Genomic DNA, 18,749 nt, shown 5'->3' with positions numbered 1-18,749 from the left:
ACAGAACGGCGACACGTCATCCAGCGCAGGCCCCCATCGGCATGCCTCGACAGGGAACAGAAACCTGACACTTTAAGCGCATCAGTTTATATTAATAACACTTTGCAAAGAGTTGCTGTGTAGTCGGTTCCCCCAACACTGAATCCAGAAGCGCTGATCCCAGATGAGCGTTTCTTTGTGGACATAGTTCATGAAGTTGTTGACTAGTGTGCACTCATCAAAGGTCGCCTGCTGCACCAGTCGCTTGCCACTTGTGCTATTTCAGCCTATGAACTTGACTAAACTTAAGTGGGCGTAGGTTAGTTGTCAAAGCACAGTCTAGCTGCTATATAAGTGATGTTTTATACAGTCAATTACCTTTATGATCCAATACAAAGTAAAATACAGGCTGGTACCGGCGATACTGATCGCGAGATCGAGTACTTTGTGTCTAATGTGTCCGGTAAACCTAAAAGAAAGTAGTGTATTTCAAATCATAGGTCCATAAACAATACAAGACATCAGAGTAATTTAATAGAGTAATGTTGAGGTAGCGACTTCATTTACTATATAGCCGAGCTAATAAAACAAAAGAAAAACCAAATAGAGGACACTGTCATATAAAATATGTGAAAATGCTGTTTCATACACTAAAAATATAAATAAGTAAAATAATAGGACCATTAAAATAAATTAGTCTTTAACTATTAACAACTTCTGTAAAATGAAAACTTACATCTTGATTCTGACCCTGTGCTCTCCTCTTCTGTCCTCCTCATCATAAATGCCTCGTATTGCGTGTTGTGGTTTAACCTGAGGCGTCTCACAAGGTTTGTTCTGCTGCCAAAACTCTATAGTTTAGTTACTTTCAACTGTGTTCCTACATTACCTTGAATAACCAAAGTACAGAAAGTATCACTATGCTGATTTGAGAATCAATTTTAGAGCATAAAGACCTGTTATCGGAAGTATCAATATTTCAGAATCGATCTGCGCCTCACTAGTAGCTATCATACTATTTGTAGGGCAGAACTGAAATGCTGAATCATTTACAGGAAATTTCTTCATCCAGAACCTCAGCATGGGGCAATAACAGACCTCTTGTGTAGGCTGGTGGTGTGTTTGGATAGATGGATGGATGGATGGATGGATGGATGGATGGATGGATGGATGGGTGTGCTGGTGTGTATAGCTAAGCTGCTTACCTACAATGATATAAAGATTAACTAACCTATGAAGTCTACCCAGCGAACAACGTGTTCCCTATTAGCTCAGTCGTTCAAGTTTGTGTACACTCCATGAAAATGTGTGTTGTGTGGGCAGGATAAACTGAAACCGACACAACGGATCTAATTTATAGCTGAGACAACAAGGAGTCTCTGAGCTTAGACAAACTATAGCCCACTTGGGTACGAGGTGACAGCAGTAGAGCCCACCACAAATCACAGGCTTACAAGAGAAGAGAAACAAATGGCGACTTGGCATGTTAGATGGGATTTATCAGCGGCTCGCAAGGTTTGAACCAACTTTTTGACAAAGGTCTTTTAAGTTCACAGAAGAAAACCCACCTCATCAATTTGGATGTCCACTGCAGTCTTTGTTATCAAGGCTTGTGAGTTATAAACCGAGAGTATGTTGATCAGCACGGGGTTTGTTTTATGACCCTGTCTGAGCTGAATACACCTCGGCTCATTTTCTTGAAGGTTGCGCTCAGTTTGAGACTGTGAGGCGACTGTGGGGCCGAAAAAAAAAGAAAAAAAAAAAGAAGTTTGATTTAATATGTCACTATAACGAGAAATGATTGCCACGTTAACCTCAAATACTCCTCAGTCCAAGTAGCTCTGAAGCCTTGAAATGTGACTTATTGTGTCCTTTATGATATATAAAAAGAAATTTAAAGGGCCTTTGCTTCCCCTCAAGAAAACTCAGTGCTTCACTTCAGGGCATGATCCAATGTCTCTCACTCAAAGGTCTGATCTTACAGGCAGCGAAGGAAGAATAGTTTATTCTCTGCAGGTGACAACATAATGGTCAATAGTAAGACCGCACTTGCCAACAACTGCTGAAACTGTCAAAGGCTTTACTATGAAAGGGAAATGTGTCAGTCTGTAGATATCATGTGTGTCCTGATCCCAAAAGACTCCTGAAAGTTGGTCTAAAAAATGTAATTTGAATAAATAATGGCACAATATAAAACACACATCTCCGTCGTAAGAGGCGGCCTGTTTATCCAGGCAACCGTCCAGGCTAAAAGCACAAGATAGCAAAATTATGAATGGTAATTTAATCACATAATGGCTCCTACACTCTCCAGAAGTCTAATTCCTCGTGTCTGCTCCTCTGTAACAAGTATGCAGCGTGAATTTTAATGACGGGTATCGAGGACAGTTGTTTTATTCCATTTTAGACGACTCTGTTCGCGAATGATGGGAAATGATCTTCAACACGTTCAGTGGAATAACTCAAAGGAGAGCACGTATATATACACATCTAATATGAACACTTTTATAGAAGTGAATTACTACTTAGTGGGGGAAAAAAATCAATGCTATGAGACAGAATAAAGGCTCTTTATTCCCTCTTCTCCTATACTTCTCTTTCAGTATTTACAGATGGAGGTAGAGAGTATTCATGATGACAGTTGATAAGAATTAGTTATATGTATATATGCTGTATTATCTCGATGAGGTGCTGTAAAGACCTTTGAAATAACTGATGTGACTTTTTAAAGGCACCGCTGTTTGTTGATTTAAAGCTTAATAAGAATTCAGTCCATCTCCTGGGCTCATAACTCCCTAGCTGTGTGCATGGAAATCAAAACGAACTTTGACATTTATATAAACTTGGTGCCTGGCAAAAACTTTATTCACGGACAAACCTGGAACACCCTGAATCGTGACAATAATAAAAAATAATATCAATAATAATCATTAACTGGGCGAGTGCTAAGACCAGTTCTCCTCAATTGCCGCTGCTGTTCCTGTCAATCTTCCAATTCTTCCACAGCAGGTATGTACTTTACAACAAAGAAGAACATTAATTCCATTCCATTAAATTCTTGGTAATTATTTAAACAAGGGATATTTATAAGAGAACATTTGACGTACAAAAGGGCTTTCACACACAGCGCAGTGTAAGATTATGAGTTTTTTTTAACACCAGGGCCTGCTCCCTGACCTGGCAAGGAACGTTCTGTCACATTCTCACAACTCTTTGCTTCAACCGCTGCTGTCCATCAAACAGTTCAGACCAAGAGAGCTTCAGGACAAGAACAAACAGAAATCAACAACACAAGCAAGGGCTGGACTACCAGCACTCTAACACATATGGTGGCATTCGATCCTACTACAGCCTTTACACTGTTCATCATGTTGCCACCACTACTCTACTCATTCACGTATTTATTAGGACTTGCTTATTCTACTTTTATTTTAACGAATCGAACAATGTAGTTCATACAGAGGCATTTAATTATTTACATTTCTTATGAGCTGAACAGGAATAACACAAGGGAATTTCTTCATGTTATGCACATGATATGATGGGATGGCGCACGAATAACATGTCATTTAAAGCAATTTGTTTGCATTTTACAGATCTACACATATCCCACTTGAGTTGACTACATGAGTGAACTACGCTCATGTGTCTGCATCATTCTGCAGAACAAATTCTCGTCGGCAGGGTCAGCTGTGTCGAGTTTGTGCTTGAACCGAGCGGCTCATGTTGAAACTAATGAATGGATTCAAGCACTTACTTTTGCTGAAGTCACTACAACGCACTAAAGAGGGACGACGCCTGAGCCAGAACGAGGGTGAAATTTCACCGCTTCTCTTGTCCGGCCACTGACAGAGATGGGCGAGAAAATGCATTTCAGACCAATCGCAGCGGTTGCAGCGGCATTCGTGGAGACGCACATTTGGCTACGCCACAGGGTTTGGAGCTACAGCATATACTTACATCTAGCTTCACTCCGACATTGTTAGACGATATCTGGCTGAAATTGGTCAGAAACCTTCACTTTGGCTCGGGCATCTTAATGTTCTGTTAAACATATATAATAAAACTGTCTGGAGAGACAAATGTACACTACAACTGGACCTGTTGGCAGAGGCAAACAACCATGAGGTGATAATTCTAGTTGTTAATCCGTCACTTTAGATGAGATGTTCTTTTTAATGTGTAGAGTCATCACTCAGGTCAGCATGAAATACATATAGTGGGCTTTTCTGCGTTCACTCCCAGATTTTGGCAGTAATCAATAGCCAAAGGATATGTTGCTTGTTTGTTTATTTATTTTTTTTTTATTTTGAGCAGGTGAAAGTATCCCTCAGGACAAAGCATTGCGGGGTGTTATTCAGCTGGCGCGGCTCTGAAAGCCAGCCACTTTTTACTTTCATGTTGAAACGGTGGCGCTATTGATTCAGCGCACAAACGGTGAGGGTTTTCAAAGCATCTCTCTGCTCCCCTCTGTATCAAAGATCTGTTTGAGGGGACTTTGCGGGTGTATTCCTTCAAGAAAACCAAAATCTGAACAGATACTCCAAGAAATCAATGAATGTGAAACATGTTTCTTTTTTTTTTCTTTTTTTTTTGGTCTGTAAATGGCTAAAAGATGAGCAGCAGGTAGCAAACACGGTTGGAATTAAATTTTCACAAAGACAATGCCAGCGTGTCCAAAAGCAATGTGTATGTTACCTCTGTATCAATTTCATGACCAGATAGTCTGAACTCATCAAAGTCTGCGTGCTAAACACAATCAAGCTGGTCTGTGGCTGGACTCGAGTAAACACAGCTTGACTTTTCAGGTGAGTAAAGCAATTCTCCCTCTGATGTGAAATGGCAGGCTGTGACTGCTCATATAGTGCGGTGTTTACCTCCAGCTTTGTCATTATCGCTCACCAGACAGATTGGCTCAAAGGCACAATCAGACCAGCTGAAGTAGATTGTTTGTTTTTACCAGCTTTGGGTATTTTTGTGCGGTGCCCTCTAACAGTCTTGGAAAGGGGCCACAGTTTGACTGTTCGCTACATCAAGGATCCTAAAAATGATCTCCATAGTCTGCCATTCTCATCAGTAAACAAAGAGCTCAGTGGAAACACTCAGAGGCCAAATTGCAGAATTTGGAAGACTCTTGACGAATGGGAAGAAAACATTTTTTGTTTTTTTTTGTTAGCCAATTTGAAATAAATTCTAGCGTCACGGAGACGGACGGGTATCACAAGGCTCTGAAGAAATCAGTTTTAAACAGAAATGCCAAATGGGTGAAGGTATTTAGATAAGGTTCTTCCCCACTCGTATCACACACACACACACACCATGCCGGGGAGGAAATTGGACACAGCCAGAAATGAATTCTGCTGCCCAAAAATTTTAAGTATTCAGTCATACTTCACTCTAATCTAATTGAGTTGGAAATTAAAGCTCCAGAATAAGGTTAGTGACAGTGCTTTTATAAATGAGGTATAATAATAGCCGAAGAAAATTGGATATAATGTCATCAAGTCAGTTTTAGGATTATGAAGTTGAAGAAGGTGAAATACCCCTCGACACAGTAACGTAAAGTGTACGTGTAATTCTTTTTGTTTGTAGATGCCGGCTGCAAACTACAGTATCAAAGCTGTGTTTGAGGCTCATGAGCGTATACATTCATCCTCAAATGTGAACGAAAGCCTTCAAAGCATCATTATGCGTATGCCATTAAAGCTGCGAAGGAACAAAGCCTGATAATGTGTCGAACAAATGAGTCTGTAAATGGCGGTGAGTGCTCACGCTGTTTTCTGAATAGAGAATAACGTGTGAAAATGACACTCTGGGTAACAGATTCAAGTGGTTTTTGGGTTTGACTTTTGAAGCCCATTAGGTTGGGAACATGCGTGTATAGCTTTCAGGCTAAAGTTAGCTCAGTATCACTGAAAATATCATCTAAATGTCAACATCATACCTTGCATCTCTTTGTAAGTGTATGGCCACTGACCCGGAACCGATTGGCTGCACTGTTTACACGCCGCTACTAGCGCATCCAGTTTCTTTGATTTCGGTGTTCTTTCATTCTTACGTCTCTACTGTGTACATCTCACGAACTTTGCTATTTCAGCCCTCGGCATCCCACCCCTTCTGATGTGAAACCTCTATTAAAAACGAGAAAGTAAACACTGCTGGTGTGTTTTTTGCTATAACAATTCAGATTTTATATCTCATTTGTTTCTGTCTATACATCACCTTAAGCGGAATAGGAAATACAGGTTAGAATGACAAACGCATACATTTTTAGTGTAAAATAATCTGTGAGAAACACTGTTTAATTCATAAATCATTCGTTTAATCTATAAAAGGTCAAATAACCCGAAAAACACTTTGTGAAAGCTTTCCCATTACTCAACGTAACATGCAAATAACGAGTAAATGATTGAAAGAAAACAACAACAACATGAAACTTTTCATCAGACGGAGAACCTGGCATTTAGCCACAGTAGCTCTAGGGGTGGCGTTGTTGGATCAAGACTTAAATATCTCAACGACTGATGATGCAGCATGGCATTCATGAGATTCGGAGATCCTCTGATATCACATTTCATGCAGACGTTCATTGTTCCCGGAAGATCCATGCTAACAGAATTTTGTGTTCCCCTCACTTTCGCTGTAGTTGCACCTTGAAACTACCAGGGGTTTTAAGTGACATGTTTAAAACGAATGGATTGCTCTAACATTCGACACATTTCTCACAGGATCAGCCGTCATGCACTGTGTGACTGGTTCTCATCTCCCCTAACTATTATTGTATCAAACTTTCCCACTATATCAGCTCATGTCTTAATGAAGCTGACAGGAGTTCGGTTCATTAATTTTTTTTTTCTTCATTTTCATGTAGAAAGTCAAAGTGAATGAAATTGACTGTGATCAATGAAGTTCCTTTCCCTTGAGTGGTAAACAAATGTGAACATCTATTTAGACCAGTAGGACATAAATTTTGAACGAGGAACTTGTCAACACACAAATTACCACATTAGACAACATTAGATCTCTTCTTCTTTGTACCTACTGAAGGAGTTATTCATGCAGAGGTAGACCTTGGAGATCATATTTTACCTGACAATGTTTCCTTTATCTCTGTTGAATGTCTGGGTGACAACCACATCCTCCGACCTCACTGAGAGGAGCAAGGGTGCAATTTGAAATGTGTGCTGAAGTTACCGATAATGATTCCACACCCCATAAAGGGTTAATATACTTTCTTCAATTGTTGCGCAGCCTGCCTCCCTCCTAGGACAATCTAGTGTCTGCTGCATGTGCTCAATGCTTTGATGTCTCTGAACGAGCAAACAAATACATAAAGCTAAAGAAAAAAAGAAGGAATAGTTGCACATAATGATGCAAATAATTACATTGTAACTAGGTCAGTACGAGAGAGAGAGAAAGACAGTTGGGCTTTTACATCTATCAAAACAAATATGTGTGCTGGGTTTGATTCATTCGGCACAGCGTACATGCAAGTGTAAATAATGTTTAGAGATTAAAACATGTTTGACTCCCATGTGAGTTCCAGGATAAGGTGTGCAGAATGAAGTTTGTGTCATTTGAACCCACCGAGGCTCAGGGTTTTGTCAGCCAGGACTTCTATAATTGAACATATTCATTACTCTGTGTAATTTATTACTTTGTCACAAATCAGCCTTGGAGTCCTTGAACCATTAACTGTGCCCATTAGACTTTTAATTAAAACACTGAACTACAATGTTGCAGTTTTTCTGAAGGGCAGCGAAACGCTTCCCCTCTTCAATTTTGGAGTTGAGGAGTACAGGGTGCTACCGCATTTGATACGGCATCTTCACACATTTACGCCTTCATTTTTCCATCTGCACATTTAACGTTATCTTTTAAGTGATGGAACGGATTCATTTACGTGACATTACAGCTCAGTCAGCCAGGATGAAATTCAATGTAGCAGATTAAGTAGGTACCCCCTACCGACTATACATGTTCTATATTAAACTCAGCCTAGTGCCATTTATAAATCACTATTATCATTTTGCAGTATTAAGTTATAATACACAGGATCACACAGGCTTTTTTATTATTATTATTTCAAAATGTGCAACAGTAGGGTGGCCAACTGCCATAAACATAAACATACCTGATATAAATGTAGAAGAGTGCTTCTAGATTTCACCTGGGGACTGAATAGTATCTCGGCCAATTGCGGGGAACCTGACAGATTCAACGTATATTGTGGCTCAATATGGGAGGTTTAGATTGACAGATCTATGCTCAGTGTGAAACAGTGCGCTGTTGAAGCAGCTGCTGTATCGCTGAATGAGTGATGCGCTGACTGAAAGATAACGTCATTTATTGGGATGAGCAAGTACAGCATTATCTGTATCTATTAACCATATGAATTATCCGTATCTGTACTCGGAGTGGGCGGGGCCTAAACCAGAAATGGGTGGGATTTAACCCGGAGGTTGATCGGGTTTTGTGTGTGGGCGGGGCTTTAACCGGTATATTATTTTAAGCATGCAATGGAAGGGGGGTAATTTCACCACTGCTACCTTTATTTTTTAATGAAATGCAACAAGAAAGTGTCAGACATTCTGAGTGAAGTCAAAAAAACACAAAAAAGAATAAGAAAAGAATTTCCGACAGGCAGAGACACAACGCGAGTCGCATTAATCTGTACCACGTCCTAACGAACCCACGTTTACCAGAACTCAACTGGTTGATAAGTAAGTACAAACCGGAGTGAAAACAAACCTAAAGCTGAAGAAACTCTGAACGTTAATGGAAAAGACCGCGAACCTGAGAGACAAAGAGCTGTTGTGTGTCAGATTGAGCAGAGTGGGACACAGTAACACATGCGTAGGGGGCTGCGCGGCGCCTATCACAGAACGCAGACACAGTCAGATAACCAATGAGAATTTTCATTCAATCCGAGCACAGATATTGACTCGTATTACTCGCATAATACTCGTATTATAGTCATTTATCACTTCATTTAAATATGTTGGATTTATGTTAATGTGTATTTAAACAAATTTGCACTGGGAAATAAAAAAAATATCTGACCAACTAAAGATTTTGCGACCCCCCTGCAGCACGGTCGTGGACCCCCTGTTGAAGACCCATGATTTAGAGTATATCTCTGTTACTCTGTGGTCCGAGGGACAAATGACCTCCTCAATCTGTCCGTGGAGCAGGACAGAGACAACAGCCTGTCACTGAATGACGGAGGATGTGTAGAGGATCGACATTGTTCATGATGGACCAGAGTTTGTTCAAGATCCTTGCCTCTGCCTCTGCCTCTGCCTCTGTCCCTACCATAGAGTCCACCTTCTGTATCAGTTTGTCCAGCTGTGAGGTGTCCTTCTTCTTAATGCTGCCTCCCCACAACACCACAGTGTACAAGACAACGTTAGTCTGATAGAACATGTCCAGCAGCTTCTGGCAGATATTAAATCCTTAGCCTCCCGAAGAAATAGAGACGGCTCTGACCTTTTTTTGTATATGGAGTTAGCTGACCAATGCAGTTTGTGATCCGGCTACTAGACCCGGGTACTTATAGGTCTGAACCACCTCTGAACAAACTGCTACGAACTAACTTTCATTTACATTAGAGTGCAGTTACATCACCCGTTCTAATGTATAAATGCTTTAATTTCCCATCACTTTAACACACCTGTGTTTTCTGGTTCCATAGTGTACATTTCAACTAATGCTTTTTGATTTGAATGTGCTTGGTGCGTTCGCTCTCGCATCCTCTTGTGAATTTCATATAGGATTTAGTGTGGTGTTTATTTGTTCTGCTGCTCAAAGCTTGAGAGGTTCCCTGAGTCAAAATCATTTCTCTCTAAGTGGTGGGCTTTCACGGGCAGCTGCTACACAACATCCATCCTGGTGATGCTGGTCAACGCTGCAGCCTGTTTTCTGTCTGATTTTGTTCATGTCCCCCGCAACCCTACAACAGCGTCGGATGAGCGGGACTCACATGTGTGTGTTTTATGTTTTGGATAATGAAGGCTGGGCTTGGATCTTTCAGAAGTGAATCATAAGATGAGCACTCGAACACAATCAATGCCACTGGCTTTCATGTGAACTCGTTTATCCACACCCACACCGTCTCTCAGGCTGCCGTCGGACTGATGGTCTGACTCGCTTTCTCTCGTCAGAATGCATAATCTGGATGTTTCATACTCATGTTCAGGACTCAACCACCTTTCTGAAATCTCTGTCCTTCTTTTTTTCTATTTTCTAGTTCGTCTCAGCTTTACTGCCGGTCCAGCTGTTCATGCTCCGTAATTGTTCCAGTGACACCTGTGGCCCATATCCACCTCATTACCTTTACTTCCTTTCCTTGCCTGCACTGTTCCATTTTCTTTATCAAGCTACACTTTTTTTTTTTTTCTTTCCAGGTACCTGTGAAAAATGGAGGCTGTACATGTCTGTCTTCATTCCCCATTGAAGCACCACTTTATCTGTTTTGTAGCGTAGTGTCATAGCTTGCTTTCGTAATGAATGCGCGACAGATAATGGATGCAGACAGATTCTTAACGAATAAAGGAGCACATCAAACCCTCAATATTTACATCATTCCTCCTTATGATGAATATTCAGCAGGCTGGGGCTCAGCTGAGATTGCATTAAAATCCTTTGCAATCATCACGGGTCGTATAGTGAGGGATGTTTTATATATGAGTTATGCAGTGTGGGCTGATGCAGAGTAAATAATGGAAAACAGAGGGTGTTTTTGTTTTGTTTTTATCTTGGCCTGATAGAGATTTGCCTCAATGTGTTAAGAGTTAGTTTAGAGCACGTAAACAGCAGTTGAAGTTAAAAGCAGCATCGCTGCTATGAGGAGTGAAGGTTCAGGGCTTTAGTTAATTGTTAAATAGAATGAATAAATCAGCGAAAGAAATATTTACACAATAGCTGCCAAAGTAAAATAAAGTAAGATATTGAATTTTCTTTTTGTATTTTTACAGCCAAGAGTGAATTATTAATATCTTTTAGTTTGTATCTTATTGTTCTTTCAGCCTTTGGATCCTGTGTGTTGAGGGGAGGGGCCTCTGTGGATCATCCTACAGATACTTAATCAGTTTGGGATTGAATTTGGATGTGGAATGTTTTTGTTGTTGTTGTTGTTGTTGTTGTTTTTAGTTGTTCCTAAACCGTTTGTGTGTGTGTGTGTGTGTGTGTGTGTGTGTGTGTGTGTGTGTGTGTGTGTCTATGTCATGCTGCATCCTGCTGAGGTGGCTGATGTAGGACGTCATTGTTATGGGGTGGGGGTGTCTGGTCTGGTCTAGACAGGTTGTACATGTCTATGTAACATCCACATGAATGCAAAGTCCAAAGTTCTCTCAGCAGAACATTGAATGGTCACAAGATAAAAGCAACAGATAGAAGTTGTGAGCTGCACAAGCAAAACAAGGACCTAAGGGCACCTTCACAGTCTGGTCAAATCTGTGACACATTTTCACATACTGTGATTTCATTCAATGTGAAGGTAAAAAAAAAAAAAGTTGCTTCAAACATTTGGTTTGTTTCTGATTAATACAGGAAATGATCCAACCCTTCAGTGCAAACTTGACCAAGACGGGATCAATAACCATTCACATAAGATTCATTTAGACTGTGCACGTGGAGCAAAGAGGATGGCACATGAGGGTTGTACATTAAATCAGTACAAGTAGTTAATTCAAGGTACATTCTCATTCACTGCCACTTCAGCACATGAACCATTTTTTTTTTCGCTTTCCAAACCTTGCAGATATTTTCCCAGTAGACTGAATGTTGCAAACCAAGTGTAGAGAAAAAGAAATGTGTGTTCATGTGGGACAGTAATGGAGGGATAATCCTGAATCGCATTTTGTCACATAATAATGATGAAAAAAACTAAGACTGTAACTGTCATTTGAAATTCAAAAGCTTCACTCGAAATGAGGGCGAGGTCTGACGACGGCGGCAGATGAAGGCCGTGTCAGATACTTTAGAGGAGCCGGTGTGCGCGAAGGGCACATTAATTCGAAACATTTCATTGTCGTTCACAGGTGGCACAGCGAGTTGAAAAACTCCTTAAATTCACAGCTCCTTTTGCTTTGATCGATGGAAATTGGAAGATAAGCATTTACAGGGCTTACTAGCTTACAAATTACATGTTGCCAGTCACGGTTGCTTATTTGAATACATGCACAACGGTGACTGATTACACCCGCACTTGGCAAAGGACTACAAAGAGGAAATTTAACCACTGATGTTTAAACTTTATGCGCCGTTGCTTTTTACGGGCGGAAATTGGAGCAGAGTAAGTCTCAGCAATAAAATGTTCTCCACACAATATATTATGACATCATTGTTGGGTTTAAGCCACTTGTGCATACGTTCCCCTCTCCGGATAGTATATTGTTCTGTCTTCACTTTTCTTCTCTTTTTCTCTTCAGATATCCCTCTTTTTTTTTTTTTTTTTGAATATTTGAAAGCCTGCTGTCACCATCTCATGCAAAATACTGTGAAAAATTGCAAGTAAATGTTCTTCGCTAAAGTTCAACTGCCACCCCAGAGGTTTGAGCATGTCATAGAAAGGAGCGAGAGTGGGAAAAATGATCCACAGCGCAGACGGTGGTATATAGGCATTTGGCAGATTGAGGTGATATGTTTTGAATTACTCTGCGGTAGACGGTGATGTCAGCGTCAGACATTCAAGCTTTATTGTTTGATCTTGGGTTGTCTTTTGTCTTTTTCTTTCAAATCTGTGTAAATTAGGGAAATTAGGGATGTAACCACGACCTAATTCTGCTTTAATGGTATATTGCCAGTGTGAGTCTGTGAACTGGGTGACAGAGTTGTTCTGCTACAGATTTTAAGGAAGAGAATAGACATAAAAATATTTGAATTTTTCATCTCCGCTGTGTAAAACACAAGATGAAACAAAAGTAATTAATATTTTACTCGATGTGCCAGAACTAAGTCTGAATATCTGAATTTACTGGAGTCCATCAATAGCCTATCTGTCTTAACACTGAAGCCACACAGCCTCCCCCCCCCCCTCTTCCCCCAGCTCTCCCCCTTTAACGGCTGCACACAAGGCCATCCATTCAAAGGCCGGCCTCATCCAGCCACAGAGTCCCCTGAGGTGTCTATGTACAGGCCACGCTGCCTGGGATTGAAGTATGAGATGGAAGGAAGCAGTGGGGCTCGTTGCTTCTTCCTCACTGATGACGAGGCTCTATAGGGCTCCCTTTGACACCCACTCTCAGCTTTGCTCGTGGTTTGATGATGAAGGCTTATTTGAGAGGGGGGGAAAAAAAGATGGTGGATGGAGTTTTTAGTATTGGTTCACACTAAAGCTTTTGTATAAAAGAACAAAGTGAAAACAAAATGCTGTGGGATGACTAAAACTTTGGCGATGGCTGGCCTGGAAGTCATCTCATATCACTTGTGTTAAATAATCTATAATGAGAGACGTCCTGCTGTTCACTCAGTATACACTGCACACACTTCTAATTCAGTGAACTTGTACCCTGAACAATCTTGTCTAGGAGTGTGCTAAAACTAGAGCTTAGTTTTTAGTGCATGTTTTAAATAAAATCAATACCCCATGACTTGAATGACAATGGTGAGGGATTTCGGGGCCAGAAATTGAATATGGTATTCATGATTTGTTGTGTGTTTATTAGCTTCCACAGACAAATCGAACACTGGCTCCTGGCAGCGTCTTTTCATGACTGTGGGCTAAAGTGGCGGCCACTGTACGTATTCCTTCACAATGAGAAAAGGAGGAGTGAGGGAGGAGTATTCCTATGGTGGCCTTGAAAGCTGAATGCCTGAAAGATTAACACACAAACAGACAAACACACTATAAATATAGATAACTGAACCAAACGCACATAAAACCAAACCAAATACAACGTTTTTGGGGGTTGTAAAATTTGAAAACACGGATAACGGTGATTGCTTATACCTGCACTTTCGTATGCCGACTGCACAGTGGAAATTTTGATTCAAATACTGTGCTTAGATATAAATGCAATACATTCATAAATTTCATAAATTGAAATGGAAGCAATTCACTTCTCATTCAGTGAATGTCAAAATCCCTTTGGTGGATGTTTTAAATGACGACTGTGCGGGAGTTAGGGGAATTAATAAACAAATTGAATAGACAGATGGATAGATGAATAGATAGATGGATAGATAGACAGATAGCTGGATTCAAAATAGATAGAGAGATTAAAAAAAGTCCAGTGTCATCTGTGACATACAGATGAGGAGTTGAACAGGCAGATGGCTTGAGGCAGGAAAAATATTTCCTGTAGCGTTTTTTGAGGCAACGGAGTTGTCTGAGTCTGTGTCTATTGTGCGGTGGAGAGTGTGGACAGGGTCAGGGTTATCCATGATTGAACAGTTTGTTTAGTGTCCTCCTCTCCACCGCCGCTTCTAAAGTTTTCTGTCTGCACCCAGTGACGGAGCCAGCCTGTTGGCCTGCAGCGCCAGCTGTGTGGATATGGTATTCATATTTTCCACAAAATAGTCAAATGCCAACCGAAAAACTGAACAACTTTGTGAACTTTGTGTGTTAGACGAGTATCCAATTGTCTTCGTCTTTTCTTACAAGTTCCCTGCACTTGTAACCCTAACCCTAATCCTTTCCCGTTTTCTGAATTTTGTATCAACTTGGTGCTGAGTATTACTGGTATTCTACTAACGTCCCTAAAGCGGCAGGTGAGCAACCTCACTTAGCTTAACCTCAAAATGTTAAGGCAGCTACTGCTGGTGGATCATGTAACATTTCAGCCATGTAAGTTGATTAAAGTTGAGTTCTTCGCCATGTTTCACCTTTCAGACAGAAGCCTCAGCTCAGGACTCTTAATCTGACACACCAGAGGGTTCGTCTGGTAAGTCGTCAATGGAAACAGTTTTGAAAAGAAAAAAAAAAACACCATCTGTGAACCATCTGTGTATCACCGTCTATCACACGACAACTTCAACCAGTAAATAAACTGTGTAACAGCAACACAGTTGCAACAAGACCAGGCTCTGAAAAAACATCAAACCGCGGATTTTGCACAACACAGAAACGCTCAGGTAAAACATTTGCACATGGACAAACAGGACACGACAGACTTGAGCAGCTTTTTAAGCCCGTCCGGGTACCTCATGATTCTTGCCAGACTCCACCTGTCTTGCAGGGTAAGAGTGACAGATTCTGTGTGAATTCCCAAAAACGTGTTTTGTAGCCTACCTGAGAAATACAGAACATATTGAACACAGTGGGGAGATGGGGGTAAACGGGTGGAACCACAGCCCCTTGATCACACTGGAAGTTCAGTCCTGCCACATTTAAATGTGGGACCACATTTACAGGTTCGCACCCCCCCATGTCCCTGACTATAGCGCCTTTCGAAACCAAACTACCTCCAAGTAGCAGCCCACTGCTGTGAGTGTACACACTGCTGTGTGAACAAAATGAAGGGATTGAACGCAGGAAAATAATTTCCGATGAATAATGTATTTTTATTTTTATCATTAATATCCTTTCTATACATTCATTGGTTTGAAAAGGGAAGTTATTCTTCAACTCATACTCGGTGTCAGTGCTTTACTGTGAGTTCATACAGTCAAGACAAGACCAGTTTTCCCGTATTGTATTATCTCAATTTAGCATTTTCTTCTTTAGCAACCAGACCAGCACCACGATATTAGATTTAGCCGAAGTGACAGCTGATTGTCAGAAACGATGGTAAAGGGAGGCAGAGGGGAGGAGGGCTGATGACACGGAGCTGGCACAGTGAGCGAGACGCACATTGTACTTGGTGCTGGAATAAAAAAAGGAAGCGCGCAGCTCCTCTCCGTCACATTTCACTTTCCAAACACTGACGGGAAAACAAAGGAGGCAGGATGTAGAATCTGTCAAACGGCCTGCAGCGGACCGTTTCTTTCCAGCTCTGTTGTTCCTTATTGGGGTTAATTGTGCCGCTCCACTCGCGTTTTGGTGCTCGGCTCTGTGCGGGGAGTCTGTCGATCGACCCGAGGAGGAGAGGTGCTGCTCGACTCGCTGCCTCATCTCGCTGGATGGATCTGAGCTCTCCTTCCCTGTTGTAACTGAGGAATCGGTCTTCGTAGAAACTCCCCTGTTTCTGTTAGGAAGAGTTGGGATTTTATTCCCTCCTCCATCTCTTCTTCGGTGAGTAGGTCTGCGCCCGCGCCGCCACTTTAACTCAATTTCTGACATTGAAAATGTTGAGATGGGGTTTGAAATGAGCGCGTTGGGTCGGAAGAAAACCACTGGCTCTTACAGAAGTTGGAATTTGTCTGCTGCGTGTGTAGAAAAGTGCTTTCAGTGTACTAAACGTGCAGCCTACTTCAGTCACGTTTTAACGTAACAGGCATGGACCTAAGCCATTGACTTCCGATGGCAAATTGACCAAGTGATATACGTTATTTTAAACACATTATCACATGTAACTACAAATGAAAATAAAGAGAATCTTTAAAACAATTCCCTTGTATATAAATGTGACACCTGGTAACTCTGCGTTTTATTCAACAGGTTTTTTTTTAATGTCTGTCAGTGTTGATGGAGATAGAGTGGGTTGTGCATAAATGCTGATGAGTTTGTTAGATTAAATGATTAATTACATTGTAATAATGCACATCATCCAACTGTTCATAGCACACGTGGGTTTGGACAAAATGTTCAGAAATGCCGCCCAGCAAATTGATTTTGGGCGTTCAGTCCGCTGCAGCCTCTAGATTTCAGTACAAATCAGCGACTTCAAATTTCACACAAACTTGTCATCGGCACTCTTGTCAAGGCTGATCAGCTCGTGTGCCTTTGTCAGGTTTTCGCCCTGAAATTGGGTGACATTTTTGGCAGATTCTTTTGGATATTAAACAGACGCTGCAAAGAGTGACAGGGAATTTAATAGAGAGCAAAACTGATTTGTGGCTTAAAATATAATAAGTTTCACGCTGCTTTGTCTCCAGTACAGAAGAATAATGAGAAACATTGATGATTTGAAACTAAAGTGATCTAAAGTGCAGTTGTTAATATTCAGCTTTATGTCTCCCCCCCCCCCTTTTTTTTTTTATTGATGCGTGTCCTTTAGATGCCAGTTCATTTTGAGGACAGTCGAGTCTGAGGTGAGGAAGACTTTTTCCCAGGATCTGCTTCACAATGGCGACAGGAGTGGCAGCTTGGCTCCCTTTTGCCAGGGCTGCAGCCATTGGCTGGATGCCTGTGGCCAACTGCCCCATGCCTGTTGCACCAAGAGACAACAGCAAGAGACAAGATGAACTTATCATCCTCAATGTGAGCGGCCGACGTTTTCAGACCTGGAGAACCACTCTGGACCGATACCCAGATACACTGCTTGGCAGCTCTGAGAAAGATTTCTTTTACAATGAGGAAACCAAGGAGTACTTCTTTGATCGGGACCCTGATGCCTTCAGGAGCATCCTCAACTTCTACCGGACAGGGAAGCTCCACTACCCCCGTCATGAGTGCATCTCAGCCTACGATGAAGAGCTGACGTTCTTTGGCATCATCCCCGAGATCATTGGTGACTGCTGCTACGAAGAGTACAAGGACAGAAAGAGGGAGAACTTGGAGCGGCTGCAGGATGACCAGGAGGAGAACAAGGACCAGAAGATGCCCAACATGAATTTCAGAGAGACCATGTGGCGAGCCTTCGAGAACCCCCACACCTCCACCATGGCCCTGGTCTTCTACTACGTCACTGGTTTCTTTATCGCCATCTCAGTCATCACTAACGTGGTGGAGACGGTGCCCTGTGGTTCCACCGCCAACCAGAAAGACATGCCGTGTGGCGAGCGCTACACGGTGGCGTTTTTCTGCATGGACACCGCCTGCGTCATGATATTCACGGTGGAGTATCTGATGCGCTTGTTCGCTGCACCGAGTCGCTACCGTTTCATGCGCTCCGTGATGAGCATCATCGACGTTGTGGCCATCTTGCCGTACTACATCGGCCTGGTGATGACCAACAATGAGGACGTGAGCGGCGCCTTCGTGACACTGCGCGTGTTTCGAGTGTTTCGCATCTTCAAGTTCTCCCGGCACTCGCAGGGCCTGCGGATCCTGGGTTATACACTCAAGAGTTGCGCTTCAGAGCTGGGCTTCCTCCTCTTCTCGCTCACTATGGCCATCATCATCTTTGCCACGGTCATGTTCTACGCAGAGAAGGGCTCCAGCTCCAGCAAGTTCACCAGCATCCCAGCTTCCTTCTGGTACACTATTGTCACCATGACGACGCTGGGGTGAGTAATAGACATTTTACAGATTGTAAAGTTTGTATGCGCTACATCTGTATTTGTATCTGTTGAAGAACAAAAACAATAGTTTATAAGTTCAATAAACACACTCCTGTGGATTCCTTTAATATACTGAATAATTTATGAAAACAACTTAGAATTGCAAATGAGCATTAAGACAGCCTGCCCCCACACTTCAGTACGCTACAGCTTATTTGGGGCTGCCAGTGTGAGTAATGGCGGGGAGTGTAGCATTTATCTATCAGCACGAACACTCTCTGTATTTTGCTTGACTCACTTAGCGCTGGTCAAATGAGGAGACATTGGGTGAATACATACAGTACAATACATGGGAGTTCTGAATGGATGCTCGTAGTTTTGTGTGCTCCAAGGATTTTACTGAAGCTGAGCTGGGAGTTTTCCTCTTTTTTTTCTGTGTTGTCTTTTTCATTTCAACTCATTCCTTGACACAAGATACATGGTAATGTATGTAAATAATGTTGACA

The 18,749-nt window shown here is 41.8% G+C and overlaps 1 protein-coding gene across 5 annotated transcripts in view; it reads left to right on the top strand.

Moving 5' to 3' along the window:
• Positions 1 to 15,695: 15,695 nt before the first annotated feature.
• Positions 15,696 to 18,749, top strand: part of LOC125006143 (potassium voltage-gated channel subfamily D member 3-like) — an 82,490-nt gene continuing 79,436 nt past the window's right edge. For all 5 annotated transcript variants that reach the window (XM_047581909.1, XM_047581908.1, XM_047581910.1 and 2 more), the window contains exons 1-2: positions 15,696 to 16,153; positions 17,079 to 18,249. In XM_047581909.1, the coding sequence (XP_047437865.1) occupies positions 17,147 to 18,249 (1,103 nt within the window). In that variant the 5' untranslated portion in view covers positions 15,696 to 16,153; positions 17,079 to 17,146. The remainder of the gene's footprint in view (positions 16,154 to 17,078; positions 18,250 to 18,749) is intronic.

The sequence above is a fragment of the Mugil cephalus genome, chromosome 4 (genome assembly GCF_022458985.1).
Source record: "Mugil cephalus isolate CIBA_MC_2020 chromosome 4, CIBA_Mcephalus_1.1, whole genome shotgun sequence".
In the NCBI taxonomy this organism is placed as follows: Eukaryota; Metazoa; Chordata; class Actinopteri; order Mugiliformes; family Mugilidae; genus Mugil; species Mugil cephalus.
The sequence above is the reverse complement of the archived record's forward strand: the minus strand, read 5'-3'. Positions and strand labels throughout refer to the sequence as shown.